This window comes from Diceros bicornis, chromosome 40, assembly GCF_020826845.1.
Source record: "Diceros bicornis minor isolate mBicDic1 chromosome 40, mDicBic1.mat.cur, whole genome shotgun sequence".
Lineage (NCBI taxonomy): Eukaryota > Metazoa > Chordata > Mammalia > Perissodactyla > Rhinocerotidae > Diceros > Diceros bicornis.
The window spans coordinates 16,239,210-16,258,633 of NC_080779.1; the positions used below are offsets into that span (position 1 = coordinate 16,239,210).

Sequence of the window (19,424 nt, forward strand, 5' to 3'; positions counted from 1 at the left end):
TTTAGGAATAGGCACAAAATTGGAAGATGATTCTGAAGAATAATTTCCCGAGGCCAGCAGTTTTCAAATGATTTGGTCTTAGGACCCCCTTACACTACAAACAATTCAGGACCCCAAAGAGCTTTTATTATGTAGGTTATATCCAGTGATATTCACTATATTAAAAATTAAAACAATTTAAATACATTTTAAAATAACAGTAACTTAATTATGTTAACTTTTTATGAAAAATAACTTCCAAAACAAATCCAGGGAGAAAAGTGGCATTTTATATTTTGCAAATCTCTTTAATGTCTGGCGTAATAGAAGACAGCTGGGTTCTCATAGCTGCTTCTACAATCTGTTGAATATTGAGTTGAAGTAAAATGAAGTTTAGCTCTCTTCACACAGGAAGTTGGAAAAGGGAGGAATTTTTTTTTTTTTTTTGGTGAGGAAGATTTGCCCCTGAGCTAACATCCGTTGCCAATCTTCCTCTTTTTGCTGAGGAAGACTAGCCCTGAGCTAACAGCTGTGCCCATGTTCCTCTATTTTGTATGTGGGATGCTGCCACAGCATGACTTGATGAGCAGTGTGTAGGTCTGTGCCCGGGATCTGAACCAGCAAACCCTGGGCCCCGCTTAAGCAGAGTGCATGAACTTAACTACTACACCACTGGGCCGGCCCCAAAAGGGAGGAATTTTTACACAGACTTTTCAGGTAATTGTGGCTATTTGATACTACACTGAGATCCCACCACTGGTAGTTTCTTAAAGGCAATGTGGAATCTGAAACCTTATCAATGAGCTTTTTGTACTCTGTTACACTAAAACCCACTGGTCTATCTTACACTTGGAATGAGTCTCTTACCCTTGAATGATTTTGTAACGTCATGCATTAGTAATTTGGAAAATGTTGGTTCACTGAATTATGCAGATTTTCCAAAGGTCAACACATTTCATCATACAGATCACATTTGTTAACATCACCACCAACCTGTCGAAAAGTCCATTCAGAAGATGTCAAGTTCCAGGTAACAATACAAGTTTTCAAAAATTCTAATTTTTGCTTCAAAGCTTTCATTTTATCTTTGGCAACACTATCAGTTTCCCTTGAAGTGAAAGACTCATTCCATTCATTTTCCAGAAAACGTCTGCCAAACAGCTAAGTCTAAATAACCATAATTTGCTAGTTCTTTCAAGTGAAAATGGTATGCCAGGAAGAACACAGCTAATGCAGCTTGCAACTCAACTGCACAACTGCTTTTCCTCAAGACAGCCCTACTCCATCATACACAAGTGCTATGTGCATATTTCCCACTGTGACAGCACCTCAGCAATCTCAAGAGTCAAGATTGAATACAATTTAATTTTATTAAGGACATTAATTCTATCAAGGACATTTCTAAGTGAAGTTGGCAATACTTTCACTGTGAGATCAAGGCCGTGAAGACTTTGACGACTAGTATTTGGTGCCACTGCCTTGATTCCTGCCAAGGGGCCAACAGTTGACCTCTCAGATCCCCCCTGAGAGGCTCTCAGGACTTCTGCAGACCACATTTTGAGAACCACTGCTCTAGGTACTGCCCTAGCTGTCTTTCCAAAATCTAAGGTCATGATTTCTGTGGTGTGAAAAAATAAGGCTGTAGCTTTGGGAACAGTCCTCTCAAGTTGACACCCATTTGGAAGTGACTGTCTGAAGACAACCTGAGTGACTGAAGAACTGATTGCCTACAGCAACCTTTTTTCATTATCACTCACCTAAGGAGCCTTACTAGACATCTTTGTCCTACTCGCTCCTACCGTGAAAATTTAATACCATGGATATACCGTGTGTTTATGTACCGTGGTCCTTTGGAGCACCACAAATTACTGTCTCCAAGATTTTTTCCTCCCACCCAAGAACCCAGTTTCATCCCCACTGAGAATGTATGGCCTGTGGCCAATACTAACTCTCCCTTTTAGGGTTCACATCCTTCCCCATTTATTTTTCGGCATTCCGAAAAATAATCAGTTGCCTTCACAGCATAATGGCACACAAGATACACAAGGGTTTCTAAGGGAAAGCAGAGGTGTGTCTTACTCTAAACCAACCTACATTAAAAAATTTCCTCCAATATTGATTGAATGTCTTAAATGCAAGGATTTACCCAGAAAGTGGGAAGGCAGGACCTATTTCAGAAAAGGACTCACTGTGGAATTCTTTTAAATTGTAACTGACTGTCCTTATAATATAAAATAGGACTTGGGAGTCAGATGGATTATTTCTATAAAGCTTACAACTTCAGAAAGGTCTGAGATACACTCCTCCTACATATAGATACTGTGATTATAAATAGTATATTCAACTCCCCAAAATGTAACACTGTGCCCTAAAACAAGCAAAATCTGTGGCACAACTACAAGGTACTGATGTTCTATAGCTCTTTACCAAGGGCCCCACGTCAAAGGAGGGGACAGAGTGAGTGGTTCTGTGGCTCTGAACTTCTGCCCAAGTCTGAATGGAAGAGAGCCAAGTTCAATGAAGGTCAAGGATGCTCCTCTAGTTCCTCTCAGGGGCTGGGAAAGTCTTAGACATTTTCTGGGGAACCATGATTCCATCCAAAGTAGAGGTGGCTCAGAGGCCTTCAGGCTGCTGATATTTCCAGAAGGCCACCTCCCCATCATCACTGCAGGAAGCCAAGAGCCCCCGCTCCTTGGGGTTCCAGGCCACACAGTTGACATCCTGGGAATGGGCCTGAGGCAAGTGGGCTGTGAGGGAGAAGGTGGGCTGCTGTGGATCTGAGCTGGGGTCCTCCTCAAACACTCGGATAGCATCATCCCCACAAGCTGTGGCCAGGGCCCCTGTCAGCTGACACCTGGGAGGAACACGTACATCAATGTCTATGCAGGTGGCTCCTCCCTCCCCAACCTGGCAAATTAGGTAGAAGACATTGGTTCTATAGTTCCTGGCCTGCTCTCTTCCCAAACTTCAGGCCTCAGCTAAAAGCATCTTATAGAAGAGCTTCCCTAAATAATATACAGCCACAAACATCAGCCACTAAGTCTTCAAGTGCTGGCAACTAGGTTTTCCCCCAATATAATTAACCTAAAAAACTACATATGATTCTGAACTGCACTGTTCTCACTTAGCATAAGTAGTTTCCCTTGTCATGAAGTATTCTTAACCATTTTTTTACATAGTGATATACTAGGCCATTGAATTTTACTATACTTAAGTCTATTTTTGTTATTCCCAAATGTTTGCTAATATAAATAAAGCTTAGATGCACATCGACTTTTTCATTATTTAGGATTATTTCATAGGGACAGATTGGGCCAGAAATGCCCTCTGCCCGACTCTCCTACATAAATGGTGTGGCTCTTGTAGACTGCATAAGGGTAGAGTCAGTGTTACCAAACCATAGAAACCCCAGCCATGAAGCCACAGTTTCAATAATAAATATTTCTGGATGGTGTGATGCCGTGTGACCCACAAAGGCCGGTGCTGCCCTCACAGCCTGGGATCTTAACACAGGTGTAGGCCTGGGTTTAAGTCTGTTCCCTGCTCCTGTGAACCCCAGACCAGCCAGCTCTAAGCCAGCATAGTACAGTCTGGCCTGACTGAAGAAATGAGAGTGGCTGCTCTCCATTCCCATGCACTCCCAAAGGTGGTAGAGAGTAGCACAGGGTCTTGACTTCTCCCAAATCTCTCCAAATTGGGGGGGAAGTAGGGGGACGGGAGATGGAGGTCTTACCAAGCGACGTCATAAATGGTCCTGGAGTGGAAGCCTGACAAAGTGCAGATACATTTCCAGCTGGGGTCAGAGCCGCTGCATGCCACCCCTGCACGACAGACTTCACTTGAACCCAAGACACGTCTGTGTCCTGGGCACCTCAGGGGAGTAACTGCCCCACTGCAGAGGAGATCCTAACTTGCCCTCCCTCACCCCCACCTTCAATCATGAGCCCTCATCTTCATGTCTCTGTCCCCATCCTCGCTGATCTGCCTTACACACTGGCCAGACTGGTATTTTTACAGCAGAATTCTGAGAAGAAAATGTTCCGTTCTTTAAAAAAACTTTTTCTGCAGACTACGTCTGACTCGTCAGCCTGCCTTTTAAAGCCACCCACCAGCCAGCCCAACCCACCTTATTTCTCCCAAAACCCTTTATAACCTATGCTCCATCTAAATGAATCACTGTCCCTGGCGTAAGTCTAGGCTTTCCCACCTACACTGCCTTTGCTCACGCTGTTCTGTTTTCACTCAGAATTCTCTTCTTGTGTTAAAATCCTACGTATCCTTTCAAGTTCGAATGAAATGGCCCCTCTTCCACATAGCTTTCCCTCATTCTTCTAGCACTCTCTCTGGAGCCCTCTTGTGGCACATCTCCCTTTCTACTCTAATTTGCTGTGATTCATCTATGTGTCTCTGCCCCTTAGTAGACGGTAAACCTCATGAGAGATGGATGAGTCTCCTTTAGCTCTCCGACTGGCCCCTCACCTTGCTCGTTGCCTGGTGGATACTGCTGCCAGATGCGCACAGTACGGTCATCACTGCAAGACGCCAGGCGCTGACCACTGGGGTCAAAGGCCAAGCTCCACACGGTGGATTCGTGGCCCTCAAGGGTGGCACAGCACACCCAGTCATCCTCTTCCTCTCGGTAGAGCTTCACTGTGTCGTCATAGCTGGCAGAGGCTAACAGCTGGCAGGGGGGTGTCGGGGGGAAGCAGGGAAAACACAGCACTGGTCTGTATGGCCCAGGAAGTGCCTGTGGTTCCAGTACCTCTCCCTGCTAGAACAGGACAGTCCCAGAGATCTGCTTGTATACAGGGATTAATGTCCTTTGGTCACAGATAGAGATCCCTTTAATAGCCAGGCTGAGGCTGAAGAGTGGAGGAAGGCTGGGCATAACCCTCCACACCAGAATTCCTTCCCACCAAGACACTCTGCCTCTTACCTCCTGGCTCGGGTGCCAAACCACATGCTTGACATCCTGTGTATGGGAATTGAGGACACTGACACATTCATACTCATCTTCTTCATCAACTGTGGGGGGAACAAAGAAAGGAGCCCATGAGCTGACCCTGTCAGGGACACCGACGGGGATGTCTGTCCACTGGCTCCCAGCTCTACCTGGAGGGACCTGGACTCACCTTCCCAGACCCACACACTCTTATCTCGGCTGCAGGTGGCAAGGAGGTTGCCAGATGGGGCCCAGGCCACTGACTTGACCTCATTTTCATGGCCCTCCAGAGTGGTTACACACTGAAAGGTAAGAGGAACAAGAATCAACAGCAGCTAAGACCCCTGGGGTCCTTTTCATGGGTACAGCTCAATTGGCTCAGGTTGGCTCAGGTTTCTGAACCAGCCCTGGGGAGCTCACAGGCAACAATCCTGGTCGCATCCACCCTGGTTACCTCAAAGTCATCCTGGTTCTTCTTCCAAATGCAAGTGGTAGCATCAAAGCTGGCAGAGGCCAGGTAATTCCCGCAGGGGGACCAGGCCACCTTCCGCACAGTGCGCTGGTGGCCTTCAGAAAGGACAGATTTGCAGATCCAGCTGTCACCTAAAAGCAGAGGACAGGCCAGGCTCTGGAGCTGGGTGAACAAGAAGGGCTGAAGCACTAGTAATGCCATGCGATAATATGGGCTAGTGCTAGAGCCAAGCTGGGGCACAAGGCTCCATCCTCATATTTAACAACACGCTTTTAGAAAGATGTAATTGATTCTACTTCCTCTGGAGGCATCATTCTAAAACAAATCTGAGGAGTCGCCTTCCTGATTTGAAACTGTCTATGGCTCCCAAATGCCCTCGGGATGAAATCTGAAGTTTACCTTCGGTAGACAATTACTCTGCAGGCTCCTTTCCTACTACCCTGTCTCCTCATTTTCCTGTAGCAACTATCACAACTCCCTCAACAGTTCCAGCCTGTCCATTGACGTTTTTGCCTCTACTACGTGCCTACTCTCTTGCCCGAAAAGCGTGTCTAACGTCCAACTCGAAGGCAGGCTCTCCCTCCTCTCCTTTGCCCTGTAACCCCGCTCACGGTCCGCCTGCCCCCCACAACACGCGCACGCGGAACCCTCGGCGGCAGGGGTCGCGCAGCGAGGCCGGGCCTGACCTTCGGTGCCCCAGATGCGGACTCTACGGTCGCCACCGCACGAGGCCAGCAGGGTTCCCGCGGGGTTCCAGGCCAGGAACCAGCAGCGAGAATCCGGGTGCGCCGGAACACGGCCCAGCAGCACCAGCGAGTCTTTCATGGCGGCCCGGCGCAGGGTGAGGAGATGGATAGAGTCAGCCGCGCCGACTGCGGGGCCCACTGCGCAAACCCCCGCGACGCCGCCACGGCCCTTCTGCGGACGTCGGGTCCAGCCGCTTCCGCCCGAAGGCCCAGGTCGTCCTGGGAACTGAAGCGCCCGCTGCTGCGGCCGCACTGCCCTCTGGGAGTCGTATTCGGCCTCCCACCCCGCAGCGGAAAGCATCTTGGGACCGCCTCGAACTACCAGTCCCGTGAGGCCCTGCGCTGTGACGCGACGGGGCGGGGAACCGGAGGATGCGGAGGTAGAGGTGGAGGAAGCCGGAAGTGGATCGGGCCCCGGTCGGTCCGGGCGTTGCGGGTTTGGAGCCTGGGAACTGTCGGCCCCCGGGTGGCTGAGGAGCCCGTGACGGGACGGAGCGGCGCCATCCCGGCCCTGAGGCCTGCTGACTGGTGAGGAACAGGAGTCGGTGTGGGGAGGGTCCTTTCCGGGCACAAGTCGCACCCCAGATCCCGTTCCCAGATCCCAGGTCCCCCATCTCCGCGGCCCAGCCTGGTCCTCCGCCCCTCGGCACCCGATGGCCGAGACGCCAGGTCTCTCTTCTACCAGTAGCCGATACCTCCGTCCCCCTCCCCCCGGGTCTGTCCAGATCCCAGCCGGCCCCCAGTCCTCTCCAGGTTCTCATCCCGCACCTCCGCAGCCCCATTTCAGGGACCCCGCCCCCGCCCCCCGAGTCCCTGCAGCCCTCCTGTCTCTGTCGGCCCCGGGTCCCACCCCCAATCCTCTGGGGTCGGCCCTGGCAGCACTGCGCCGGCCTCACCTGCCGTGAACCCAGCGCGTTGATCTCCTCCCCGGGACAGGCAGGCTCTGCGCGCCCCGCGGAGGTCGGCGGCGACAGGAAGCGACCGCGGAGCGACGGCGGGCGGCACCGGGCATGTACGCCCCCGGAGGCGCAGGGCTGCCCGGCGGGCGCCGGCGGAGGAGCCCGGGTGGCAGCGCTTTGCCCAAGCAGCCGGAGCGTAGCCTGGCCTCGGCCCTGCCGGGCGCCCTGTCCATCACGGCACTGTGCACTGCCCTCGCCGAGCCTGCCTGGCTGCACATCCACGGTGGCACCTGTTCCCGCCAGGAGCTGGGGGTCTCCGACGTGCTGGGCTACGTGCACCCGGACCTGCTGAAAGGTGAGGGCGCTGTGCGCTGGCCCTCTTCTTTCTTGGAGACAGGGCCTCCTCGGCGGGGAGCAGAATGGGTGCGGGCTGGAGCTGAGATAGCCAGGGGCAGGTACTTGTTTGAAGGAAACAGCCCCATTCCTGCCTGGTGTTCATGCCCACCAGGTGGCTCTGTTTGGGGTCCGGCCTCTCATTAATTCTGATGTTATTCAGCCAAGCACCTACTCCCCACGCCATGCTAATCTATACTGCTGCTATTTTAGGATTCTACCAGAGGAAGGGCGCTGTATATCCTGAAAAGATAAGGGTGCTAGGCATCACAATTAGCTGTCCCCTTCTAAGGAGCCTGGGGATATAGGAAGGTTTCTTTGGGGCAGCCTGATTGATGAAGAAAAAGGAACTTTTAATATGGCTAGATTTTAAAAGATATTTTCTAGTTCTATAGTAATTGGATTTTTATTAGAGGAAAAGGGAGTCTGTGGCATTTTCCGTAACCCAAAGTCAGTTCCATTGCCACCCTCAGTAAAACAATTGGAATGTGGCTCTTGGAACTGTTACAAGTGTGCTGGACTGAGGTAAGGTTGCTTTGTTCATCATCGCGCTTACCACCCAGGTAGGCAGAGGAAAGGAGAAAAGGACTGTTATCTTTACTGGCCACAGGGGAGGCCAAGGCATACGGGGGTACCTGTCCCAGGGAGCCCCGTGGCTCATCATGCCCAGCCCTGTCTCCAGTGATGAGGGTAAAGGCTGTGTGGTGTGAGGACAGAATGCATTGTTTGGCTTTTACCCGAAAAATGGTCAGCGGATCCCAAATAGCCCTTAGTAACAGCACAGTTCATCACCACCAAGGTCTTTTGAACCCTTCTTGAAGGTCTTCACGTTTTCTCCCTCTGGCACTCCCTGGCTGTGATGCCTTCCAGATGTTTAAAGCCCCATGTATCAGAAGCCTTTTCTGTTAAATATCTTCACATTGCCTCTTTAAGGATTCCGGCATTGGGATTTGGTGAAAAGGTCAAGTTCTCCTCTGTGCCTTGGATCCTGTACCACTTCTGCAGATATAGGCTGAAAAGCCCTATCCTGTGGCCTAAATGTTGTCTTTCTCTGAGAGTTCTCATACTGTTTTGCATCTCTCTTGAGTTTTTGAGGCTTTAGGATGTTTTTGTAGAGAAACATTCTGGTTTGTTTCCAGATTTCACTGTGATGATAACCTTTGCTGGGTTGGCTCATTAAGACCAAATTATACGCACGATGGAGGCCTTGTGACATGCAGCTTTTTCTCTGACGTGTGGCTGATGGCAGAAAGGCCGTCAAGCTTGAGTTGAGTCTGGGTGGTTTTTCCCTCAGCGCATTCCCCTGCCTTGCCTTCTTTGAAGCACAACTGCTACCTTTCCACCACTTCATCCAGACCTTCACAGTTGATGCCCTGGTGTTTCGGTGTTTCAAGAGTTTGGTGTCACCTACAAACTGGGAGATGCTTCTCCCTTTCAGATCATTCCTGGGGAGGCTCATAAAATTCGTGCGATGGAGGGAGCGGCAATCTGATCCCATGTCCTTATTTCAGAGGTCCAGCAAGCTGTGTCTCAGAGAAGTGAAGTGCTCTCTCCAGGGCCACACAGCTGCGGGTGGCATAGCTGAGTCTACCTCACATCTCTTGACTCCAATATAAAATAATGCTGTCATTTAAGGATGATGTTATGTTTCTTTCTTTTTTTTTGTGAGGAAGATCAGCCCTGTGCTAACATCTGCCAATCCTCCTCTTCTTGCTGAGGAAGACTGGCCCTGGGCTAACATCCATGCCCATCTTCCTCCACTTTATATGGGATGCCGCCACAGCATGGCCTGACAAGCGGTGCGTCCGTGTGCGCCCGGGATCCGAACCGGCGAACCCCAGGGCGCCACAGCAGGGCGCGCACTTAACCGCTTGCACCACCAGGCCGGCCCCGATGTTATGTTTCTTAACCTTTGTTTTACTTCGGCTGTCATAAGGAATGATCACACGATTATTCCACTTTAGTGTGCATCTTTGTCAAAGGCATGTAAAAAATAAAAGTAAATTCTTGGTGCCGGTTCTCCTTTGTTCACATATATGTTTATCCTTTCTAAGAAATTATTCAAGCCAGATTTTGTCTTTTATAATGCATGTTGCCTTAACCTTTACATTACGTTTGCGCATGTGTTTAGGGATCTTAATCCATGGACGGTTTCAGCCTGCTTTCCTGTGGCCATCTCCTTGGCCATTGGAAGCTAGGAACACTTGGTGTCCATTAATAAGAGAGTTGACAGTGGTACCACATGAGCTATCACAGAAGAAGGCGACGTATCAGGGGTCCCTGGTTGCTTCTCTTCTCCCTTTTCTTTGTACCTGTTGTATTTTTGGTACCCAGTGGGCTTTCAGACGTATGGTATCCTGTGTTATTATGCTGGTCCTCAGGGCCTAAAAGATGTCCTAGCTTGGAAACCTGGGGTATTCCCCATCTCAGGAGGAAGCAGAGCCGTGGGGCACAGATCTGGTGCTTATAGATGCATCCAGAGAGAGCATAGACACTGCCAGGTCTCTGCAGGTGATGGGGAGTGGGCAGGGCCAGCGGGCTTTGGATAGTGCCTTCCCTTTTCTCAGCCCCCTGCCTGAGTGCCAGGCACTGTGCTAAGCACACTCCGTGCCTGGCTTTAGTTTCTCCTAAGCAACATCTCTATTTGGCAGGTACTGTCATCACCCCCACTTCACACAGGTCTCAGGTTCAGGGAGGTCAGGTAACTTGCTCAGGGGCACACAGCTGATCTGTGCAGCATTGACTCCACTCTTACCACCACACCTTAGTGCACTCTGGGTTTCTTTTCTCTTCCGTCAGAGCTGTCCAAGACTTGTTATTACCCCATTCTAGTTGAGTTTTTATCATAAGCACAGCTTTGGCTGTGCTTTTTATCCCTTATCCCTTCAGTGTTCCAGCTCAAGTTGGTGATCCTCAGGCAAAGCCACTCACCTCCCACTGTCATAGACAGAGCCCAAAAGCTTTAGCAAATACAGGCCAGCTCAAAAGATTCCTTCCTGAGTTCTTCCACTCCCCAGGGGGTGCCTGCTTTTCACATAGCTCTTTAACCTGGCCCAAGTCCAGAGATAGGCTCATAGTGGCCCCAAGCAGGGGAGCCTCAGATAATCGTTCCTTTTGAGGCCCAGTCCCTCTCTGCCTCTCAAGTATGGCCAGTAAAGGGCAGCATCTTTGGAGAATGAGGAAGTTTGGGATTTGAAGTCAGGTGAATCACGATTGACAACAAGCCACGGGAAGATCAAGGGCCTTCCAGGGAGGGCCGGTGTGCCTGAAGGGTGGTGACTGATGCAGCAGGCACTTCTGGGTGTCGTCTCCCCCCGGCCCGCCCCCGTCCTCAGAGGCAGCTCAGGCAAGACCATTGGTATCTGTGGTGAAGACCTAGCCAGGCACTAGAAGGCGCTGAAGGAGTCCTGTGTCAGAAGCCTGTCTAGAAGCTAAAAAGTCACAGTGGGGAGAGGCTACGCAGTTGGGACAGATGAGTGCTGAGAAGGACTGGGACCGTGGCAAGTTCCTCTAATTCAGAGGAACTCCATTGAGTGGGGGAAGGGAGGGGAGATGGGACAGAAGAAGGAAATTGGCCAGAAGCCACGTTAACCTTCCTGCCTGCAGCCTGTTTGGATCAGCAGGGGGTGAGGCGATGGGCAGGTAGACAGGAAGAGCCAGGGCCTTCAAAAAAAAAACCCAGCCAGTGACTCACTTGGCAAAGTGACCTTGGGCAAAGTCAGGTCCTTGGGATCCTATTACGCAGCAGCTGCCTTCTTCCGTGGTGACTGGAAGGGACAGTCAAGCAATAGTTACGAAAATAAACAGGCCACGGCACAATTGGAGGATAGGATGTGCTCTCTGTCTTACCAGAGTGTAGTGAACTGCACCACTGGTTTGAATTTAAAATTAGGAGCCTGCCCCATGTCCTTCTCTCCACAAATAAAATAATACATTCATAACATTTGAGGATTTTGTTTATCTTTAGCAGCCCTCTCAAGGGAGCAGATATTCGTTGCCCTCCCTGCCATACTGATGTCTGGCAGGGGAGGAGAGAAAAAGACATTGAGATCCTGCCTCCAGGAGAGTCTGAGCTGGGTTCTGAGTGTGTCTGGGATAACTCTGCCTGTCCTCTCTGTGTGCTCCGAGACCCTCTGATGAAAGACTGCCTAGGATGTGGGGCAGGCTTCTGGGTTGTCTATTAGCGTCACTTCAGGGAAGTTTACATTTGGCTTCCCTACTAAGCCTGAGGGTTTACTCACAGCTTTAGAGTCAAGAAAGGCAGTCACTTTGAAACAAAACCTGTTTGAATTTTGGGTCACACGCCCCTTGTCTGTACTGCATCATCACTCTGGTGGGGCAGATCCTTAGTCTAGCTTTAGTGGGTTCTTTCTCTGGCCCACACTGGCTGATGTGTGGATGAGGAAGTCTTGGTATAAGGAGGAAAAGCACGCCAGGGGTGACACTGCTGTGGCCCAGCTGAAACAGCCGAGCGCAGAGGGAGTGGGGCAGTAACAGTATGGGTGGCTGCTCATTCACAGCCCAGTGTGAGTTGACTCTCCCAGTGTGCGCCTGTGTAGAGGGGGCAGGCGTTACTGCTTTCATCCAATAGATGAGAGGGCAGAGGCCGAGGGCAGTTAAGTGACTTGCTCAAGGTAACATATAGTCTGTGGTAGGTCTAGGATTTGATGCCAAGTCTAGTGACTTTCTGGTGTCCCCACTGTTTCTAAGAGCCAGACTCTGATGCCTGTAGAAGCTTAGACCACACCAAGCAGGTTTTGCCCAATAATTCCCAGTAAGAGCACTTTTCATTGCTTAATGACCCAAACCTTTTGCCTAGCAGAGATTTCTTGCTTCCAGCTATTCCCTTACTGAGCTCAGCAGCTACTGGCTCTGAGAATGGCTCTCATTGAATGACAGCATTCCTATTAGCTTTTGACCCTTCATTCAAATACAACTCTTCAGGATTTGATTAATTATCTCCATCAAGGAAAAATAAAATAGCTTGGGGATTCCTAGCATCACAATGCAAGGGAGACTGACCCAGGTTTGGGGTCTAGCTCTGTGCTGTGTGACCCTGAGGAAGTCACTTAACCTCCTCGAGCCTCTGACTCCTCATCTGAGCTATGTGATGAAGCCCCCAGAGTGGAGTGAGGCTTGACTGAAATAACATTTGACCCATTTGTGTGCACAGGCTATTCCTGGAGGGGTACAAAAGAAACTGCTAACAATGTTTGTCTCTTGGGAAGGGCAGTTGGACATCTAGAAGGGGAAGGATGTCCTCTCTGAAGCTTTTTATCATGTGCGAGTCTTCTTTATTATTAGAATAAGTGTATTATGAAACATAAGACACATAGGAGTGTATATGATAGTTGTCCATTTTTAAGGATGCTAATAAAATGGACATCTTGCACTCACTGTGCAGCTGAAGAAAGTATCTTTGAAGCCCCCACGTAGTACTTTTTTCAGGTAAAAGTAGTTGTTAAATTAAAATTGAGTTGATTTTTTACCCAGTTGTGGTTGATTTAACCACAGTTAAAGCGTCACTCGAGTGCCTGGCCACATTGAGTAATGCGGATGGAATCTGCACACAGCCTGCTGCAGAGCAGAGTGTGATGTAAGCCCTCACACCCTGCCGCTCACAGGTTATTCTTGGCAGCACTAGAAGAACACTTTCGTCCTGCCCGGTCCCTGCCACGTGCCACGTGGACTCCAGGAAGAACTATCACAGACAGCTTTTAACAATATTCAAAATAAAGCCAGGAGACAGCCCCGTCTCCAGGAGCTTTTCTCTCCTTGAGGCCCCGTGGGTTTCTAGACTCTTTCAGACCCCAGCGCTGTCTTCAGCTGTGCAGGGCTGGGTTCAGTGAAGGCAGATACTGGTTGCTGGCAGAGCTGCTGCACAGGCAAGCCTCCTGGCTGTAGGCTTTCACCCAGGCTGGATGGTTGGGCCCAAAACAGATGGTCAGTTGACAAGAGAGTGACAGTTAGCTCAGAAGGCAGCATAGTGGTTGACTTGAAGCCATATCGAAGCATATGAGTCTTATGTGGGCTCAGCCAACATCTGCCTGGTGAATTCTGAGCCTGAGGCAGGAAATGCTTGCTGTCATAAAGGCCCAAGGCCTGTTGATATCTGGTTCTTTGGTGTGGGAGGCCGGCGCCTCTGCCCAAGACCCCATGATGCCAATGTCTGTTGGTTAAAATCTGCTTTGTGGGATTCAGGTTCCCCCCACTCCCCAGGTTCTTGGACCTACCTTCCTCTAGGTCCGGTATCAGTGTTTCTTGGCGTGTAAGGCTTGAGCCACCTGTGTGGGAATTACCTGGGCTGCTGGTTAAAATCCAGATTCTTAGGCTCTGCTCTAGACCGAGAACTCAGAATCTCTGGGGCCTGGGAATGTGCTTTCAGCCAGCACCCCAGGGATTCTGATGTGCGCTAGAGACAGATGACCACTGTCCCACAGCTTCTCAGCCTGAGATCAAGACTCAGGAAAGGAGCCTATAGTCTGAGTCTTGCCAGCCCTTTCTAAATTTTCCTAAATCACTTGGTGACCATGGTGTAAATGAAAGAAGAGCTTGCCAATGGCTGCACTAGAGGAAGGAGAGGAAGTTAAGGCCCATTTCCCACTTTTTATTAAAGCTTAAAATGGTGTCTTTTTAGATCAGCCTTTATTCTGTCTATGTGTTTCTGGGAACTATGGCAGTCTGTGTAGATATCAAAGGGGACTGACAGTGTTGTCTAGATGAAATTTAAAAAAAATAAGAATTCTGTTAAAGTCCTAGAAGGAAATATAGGTTGCTCTGTGTCTGGTGTACAGTTAGTTGTCATCCTGGAATCTCCCTTCACCATGACCCTGGGGACTCTTTGAATGTTGGGCGCCGTGTTTCAGCGTCTTCCTTTCCTTGGTTTACTCCCTCATTTTGGTAGAGCATGCACCGCTCACTGTCTTCGCCCTCATTTTAGAAGGTATTTGGTGCTGTCAATTTCTGGGCCTTTCAGGCTTTTGTGGTGTAAATCGAGTTGCTTCTCAGCTTTGCCTACTTCTGGTTTACACCTCGGGCTTATCTAGTCTGTTAAGTCAGTTCTAAGTAGTTCTAAATCCCTTGACTTGCCAGTTTCCAGAATTTTGTTTTGCCCCTCTCCTCTTTGTGTGGGTTTATACCTTTAAAAATTTTTTTTCTTTTGTTTTAGTAGAGTTTAGGGAGGGAGCAAAAATAAATGTGAAGGTCCGGCCTACCATCTTTCCTAATTTATTTAGTGCTCTCTTCTAGTTATATGTTTCTCTCAAGTTCTTCAGCTTCTTTTTGAACAAAAAGAGAATGAATGGGTGACTGGATAGAGAATCGGCATTAATCGGCCTCTGGCCTTAGCTTCTTTGGCTGCCTCAGCTCAGAGGTCGCCGGGCTTTTCCTGCTGGCCCAAAGCATTCTTTAGCAGAATGGGTTAACATGGCAGATTAATTGTCAGGGTCTTTAAAAATGGTTAGAAGAGCGTGGCAAGTACAATGAAGTGGAGTCCTGCACTTAGACTAGCATTGTTGGAAAGGGAAGACAACTTGAGGCGCCTGGGAGCAGTGACCCAGGGTTTCTGTCTGCTGATATGAAGGCTGTTCCACCTCCTCTGCAGGCCAGCTGGGAGCAGGAGCTAAGACCGCTCCCTCCAGTACTCCCTGGCTCCCTAGGACTGTGGCAGAGGGGGACAAACTTCTCCCAGGTGGGGGCTTCCTACACTAGGGTGTTGCTGGGGGCCCAGAAGATTTGGTTCTCCCTCTACAGATTTCTGCATGAATCCTCAGACTGTACTGCTCCTGCGGGTCATCGCCGCCTTCTGCTTCCTGGGCATCCTGTGTAGTCTCTCCGCGTTCCTTCTTGATGTCTTTGGGCCCAAGCACCCAGCCCTGAAGATCACCCGTCGCTATGCCTTCGCCCACATCCTCACAGGTAAGCCTGGGCCTGCTCTCAGTGGGGGAGGAACTACCCCAGGGCGGGGACATCCATTCTGGAGTTGCAGTTGGAGAGGAAGGTGTTTCTACGAGCAGACACTGTTACAGATGCTCATTTCAGCTGTAGCCTTGCACAGAGCATTGGGGGGTGCTAGCAGCTTGCTTCTGTCATTTGCATATACGCCTGCCAGGACCACAAACCCACTTGGCCCAGCTGTAAGGAGGGAATATTGTTAGAATTCCACAAGAAATCTCATGGCTCTCCAAGAACTGGATTTGAAGCTCAGCCGGGCTCGTGGGGCCTGGAATAAGCAAGGAAAGAACCAGAGTAACTCAGTGTGTTTCCCCTGGAGTGCCTGGTCTCATCCGCTTCACTCTCCTCCCCCTTCCTGCTTCCCTGCAGACCAGGCTTCTCTGCTTGCACGTGGCTTCTCTCCTCCCTCAGGACTGGGCTGGTGCATTGGTTTGACTGTGGTGGTGCTGACTCCAGCTCCCGAACTTCATGACCTTGTCTGTTCCTTTCAAGCACCCGTGACTTCTACCAGCCCAATTCCAGATTCTTAAGACAGAATCTGCCTGGCCCAGACAGGGTCAGGCATCTGTCCCCAGCCGCAACCTGAGAATCCTATGGCCAAGACAGCTCCCCCTTGCGGGCACTGGGCCCAGGCAGGTTCTCTGAGAATGGGGTTTGAGTAGAGAGGCTGCAGTTGGTTCCTTAAGCATCCTGGCTGCAGGGTGCCTGCTAACCCCCTTTCTGTGCTGTCCCTCTGTCCCCTAGTCCTGCAGTGTGCCACCGTCATTGGATTTTCTTACTGGGCTTCCGAACTCATCCTGGCCCAGCAACAGCAACATAAGAAGTACCATGGTTCCCAGGTTTATGTCACCTTTGCTGTTAGCTTCTACCTGGTGGCAGGAGCTGGCGGAGCCTCAATCCTGGCTACGGCAGCCAACCTCCTGCGCCACTACCCCACAGAGGAAGAGGAGCAGGCGCTGGAGCTGCTCTCCGAGATGGAGGAGAATGAGCCCTACCCAGCAGAGTATGAGGTCATCAACCAATTCCAGCCGCCTCCAGCCTACACTCCCTAATGCCAGCCTGGGCTTTCTTCCTCTGCAGCCCTCCCCCACTGTGCAGCGCCTCTCACACCCTGAGGAGCTCCTTTTCCCAGCAGGCCTCACTGGTAGGATCCTGACCATCTTCACCAAATCTTCCCCAGGAGAGACTCTGCCTTTAGGGTTGTTCCTGTATCCGTGCTCTCAAAACCTGGGATTCACCGATTTGATATAATGCACTGTTTCCCCTCTTGCCACATTCCTCTCCCTTCACAGTCACTACATTACCAACCAGGGATGGCCATACAAGTTTTCTCCCTTCACGGGCCATATGTTTGAGACTGGGACTTTCCTTGGGGAGCTGCTGACCGTGGACAGTCCCAGATAGAAGCAGTGTCAACAGGGCCCAAGGGAAAGGGGACTGTGCCCTGCAGGCACGCTTCATAACAGTCACTGTTTGTTTCCACCGATTGTTGCAGCGTAGCTCTGGGCTGACCCCCTCCCCCCATTCCTTCTTGGAGTGCCCAGCACCAGGCCGCCCACTCCGTGGAATTCTCTGCACTTTAGTCTTTGGACTTCCCATCGCGTGTGGTCTGGTTTTACGGGGAGAAGGATCGCCGTTGGGAAGTAAAGCCAGTGCTCTCCCCGTCCTGCCCTTGCTTGGGTGGCTTGAGCTCAGGCAAGGAAAGCAGCACCTGGTGCCCATAAAGGATCAGAGTGAAGGGGCTGAATCTCCCCCGCCCCTTCATCTTTTAAAATGTGCGTGGTTTTAAAAGGAAAAAAAAAAACAAGCAACAGCAACAATACTCTCTTTTTAAACTAGCAACAAGACTGTTGTTGTTTTTCTGATATTTATCCCATTCCCTTTGGCTCTGCAGTGTTTGGGGTCGCAGCTCCTTCCAGCCCATGGTAGTTCCTCCCTGAATCTCTCCCAGCAGAATGCAGCCCTGTTCTCTTGCTCCCTCCCTCCTAGTGATCACGGCTCCCTGGGGCCTTCCTGTGGAAGCCAGAGCCCTGTCAACCCAAGGGGCTGAGGACTGTGGCCTGGCTGGCTGGCCAGCGTGGTGCTCCTCAGGACTGTGGCACTGAGATGTAACCTGGCCTCTGTGCAGGAACAGGGGCCACAGCAGGGCAGGAAACCCACCACTCGCCACATAGGAATCACAACCAGTGGGGCCCGATTGCGTGAGGTATCAGAACTACCCTGACAGACTAGTGGACCTGCCTGTGTCCTTCAGGCTCCGTGTGTCCCCTAGACTGTGACTTGGGCCAACAGCTTGCTGTATGTCCCTTTCCCCTTCTTGAATGTACTCTGGTCTTGCAGTGTGCTATTGGCTCTTTCTTGCCCAGCCATCATTCTGGCTACCCAGTTTGCCACATGTGTGGCTCTGGGTCTGGCTGAATTTTCTGTCCTGAGATCTGGGGCATAAAGAGGGAGAAACTTGAGAGACCTTCAGTGTGGATCCAGATGGCCAAGTTTTTTTGGAATCAGTGTCCAGTGCTGGGCTGAAAAGCAGATGGATCCCAGTCTCTTCCCACAGGCGATAGACAGAGCAAGACTGGAGAATGGACAGCACTGTTGAACTGTGGCTAGAAAGGAACTGTCATTCCCCTTGTCCTTCTTTGGCCAGACTGCCTGGAGATGTCTGGACAGACACGTGTGTGGGTGGTGAAGACCATGTCCACATATGAGTGAGCGGCTGCCTGGAGTTCCCTGTGATGCCAAAGTGTGTCCCATGGTGACTCTCTCACTCTTCCAGACTCTTCTCTTAGGCAAGAAAGACTGCCGTATGATACCTGAGCACAAAGCCAAGGAGCTAAATTAAGTCTTGTCTTTCTGTTAAGTCCGAGTTTGTCTTTGTCATATTTCCAGGGTGTGGCCAGCTCTCTCTGACCGTGGGTGTCTGAGTGGGCAGACCAGGAGACTGGGCACTGAACACGCATGCCATGTGACCAGTCATCTCCTAAGGACCCGGACATGACCCTGTGGGCCATTCCACATGGTTCAGAACCCACTTTTTATTAGCTTCCCATGCCTCTGGCCTTTCTTTCTCTTTCCCCTTGCCATCCTGACACTGATAGTTTGTCATATAAATTCCCCTGGTTGTGTTTTTTTTTCTAGAAAAAAAATTAAAAGCAAAACAAAACAAAAAAAACAGAAACCACAAATAAGAATGTAAATGCCAATGGCTCCCTGTCATTTTTCTGTCGCAGTTTCCCTGATTTGGTTTGTTCCCTTCCTCTTAGAGAAGCAGGAGAAAGTGATGAGGTATGTAATTAAAAAAAAAGTTAGAAGGGACTTGCATGTGCCTACTCCATGCAAGGCATTTCCACTTATACGATCCTCCTAATCCTGACAACTTCCACACCAAGGTTCCACAACTAAGAGCAATAGATGCCTCCCGCCCAAGTCCTTGACCTCAGACCCTGAGCTCTTCTCTTCCCATCTGCTGGTTAGCTGTGAACAAGAGAACTGCTTTGGAACTCTAGCCATTGTGTGGGAAAAAGTAGACTTTTTAGGGCTAGGACTTGCAGAAGACACTGCACTTTCTTTTGAAACCACCAGGGAATGATTGCTTACGGGGAGAGGCATGTGAGTGGAAACAGTTCTGGGAGTATAACTTGTAGAAGAGTTTTTCAGTGTCAATGCCTCGAATGGTTACCCACATTCCCTTCATTCATTCCTTCATACATTCAGCCGACACACCAGGCCCCAAATGTGTATCGTGGTAAAAGAGCTTAAGGCAGCCCGTTTCAGTGTTCTTTTTTTATTCCTGGGAAGAGTACATGTCTTTCTTGGGAGTTAGGAATGTGTTCTCTCCCATTTCACTTCATTTCAGACATTTATGAAAGGCGCCTTGTGTTGGGTACAAAGCACTGTTTGGCACCATGAGAGAAACGTGATGACCTTCAGGGTTCCTGTCTCCAAGGACTTTATATTCTTAGTTCAGGAGATGGATTTGTCCACAAAAAGGCACAGTGAAGTAAGTGGTCTAATGGACAGCCAGGAACAGTGCTGTGCCA

The 19,424-nt window shown here is 50.2% G+C and overlaps 2 protein-coding genes across 3 annotated transcripts; one reads left to right on the forward strand and one right to left on the reverse strand.

The window, feature by feature from the left end:
* Window positions 1–1,330: 1,330 nt before the first annotated feature.
* CIAO1 (cytosolic iron-sulfur assembly component 1) lies at window positions 1,331–6,341 on the reverse strand. Its single transcript, XM_058534550.1, has 7 exons — window positions 6,080–6,341; window positions 5,376–5,524; window positions 5,112–5,223; window positions 4,916–5,004; window positions 4,459–4,660; window positions 3,713–3,800; window positions 1,331–2,833 (listed from the first exon to the last, which is right to left on the reverse strand). Exons 1-7 carry the CDS (start codon window positions 6,216–6,218, stop codon window positions 2,593–2,595), a joined length of 1,020 nt encoding a protein of 339 aa, XP_058390533.1. The 5' UTR covers window positions 6,219–6,341; the 3' UTR covers window positions 1,331–2,592.
* Window positions 6,342–6,478: 137 nt separating this feature from the next.
* On the forward strand, window positions 6,479–17,204 carry TMEM127 (transmembrane protein 127). Of its 2 annotated transcripts, XM_058534551.1 has the most exons (4): window positions 6,479–6,667; window positions 7,076–7,393; window positions 15,184–15,348; window positions 16,129–17,204. In XM_058534551.1, exons 2-4 carry the CDS (start codon window positions 7,150–7,152, stop codon window positions 16,434–16,436), a joined length of 717 nt encoding a protein of 238 aa, XP_058390534.1. In that variant the 5' UTR covers window positions 6,479–6,667; window positions 7,076–7,149; the 3' UTR covers window positions 16,437–17,204. The 2 variants fall into 2 exon arrangements, with proteins under 2 accessions (XP_058390534.1, XP_058390535.1); XM_058534552.1 differs by lacking the exon at window positions 7,076–7,393 and having other exon boundaries at window positions 6,484–6,667.
* Window positions 17,205–19,424: the final 2,220 nt, after the last annotated feature.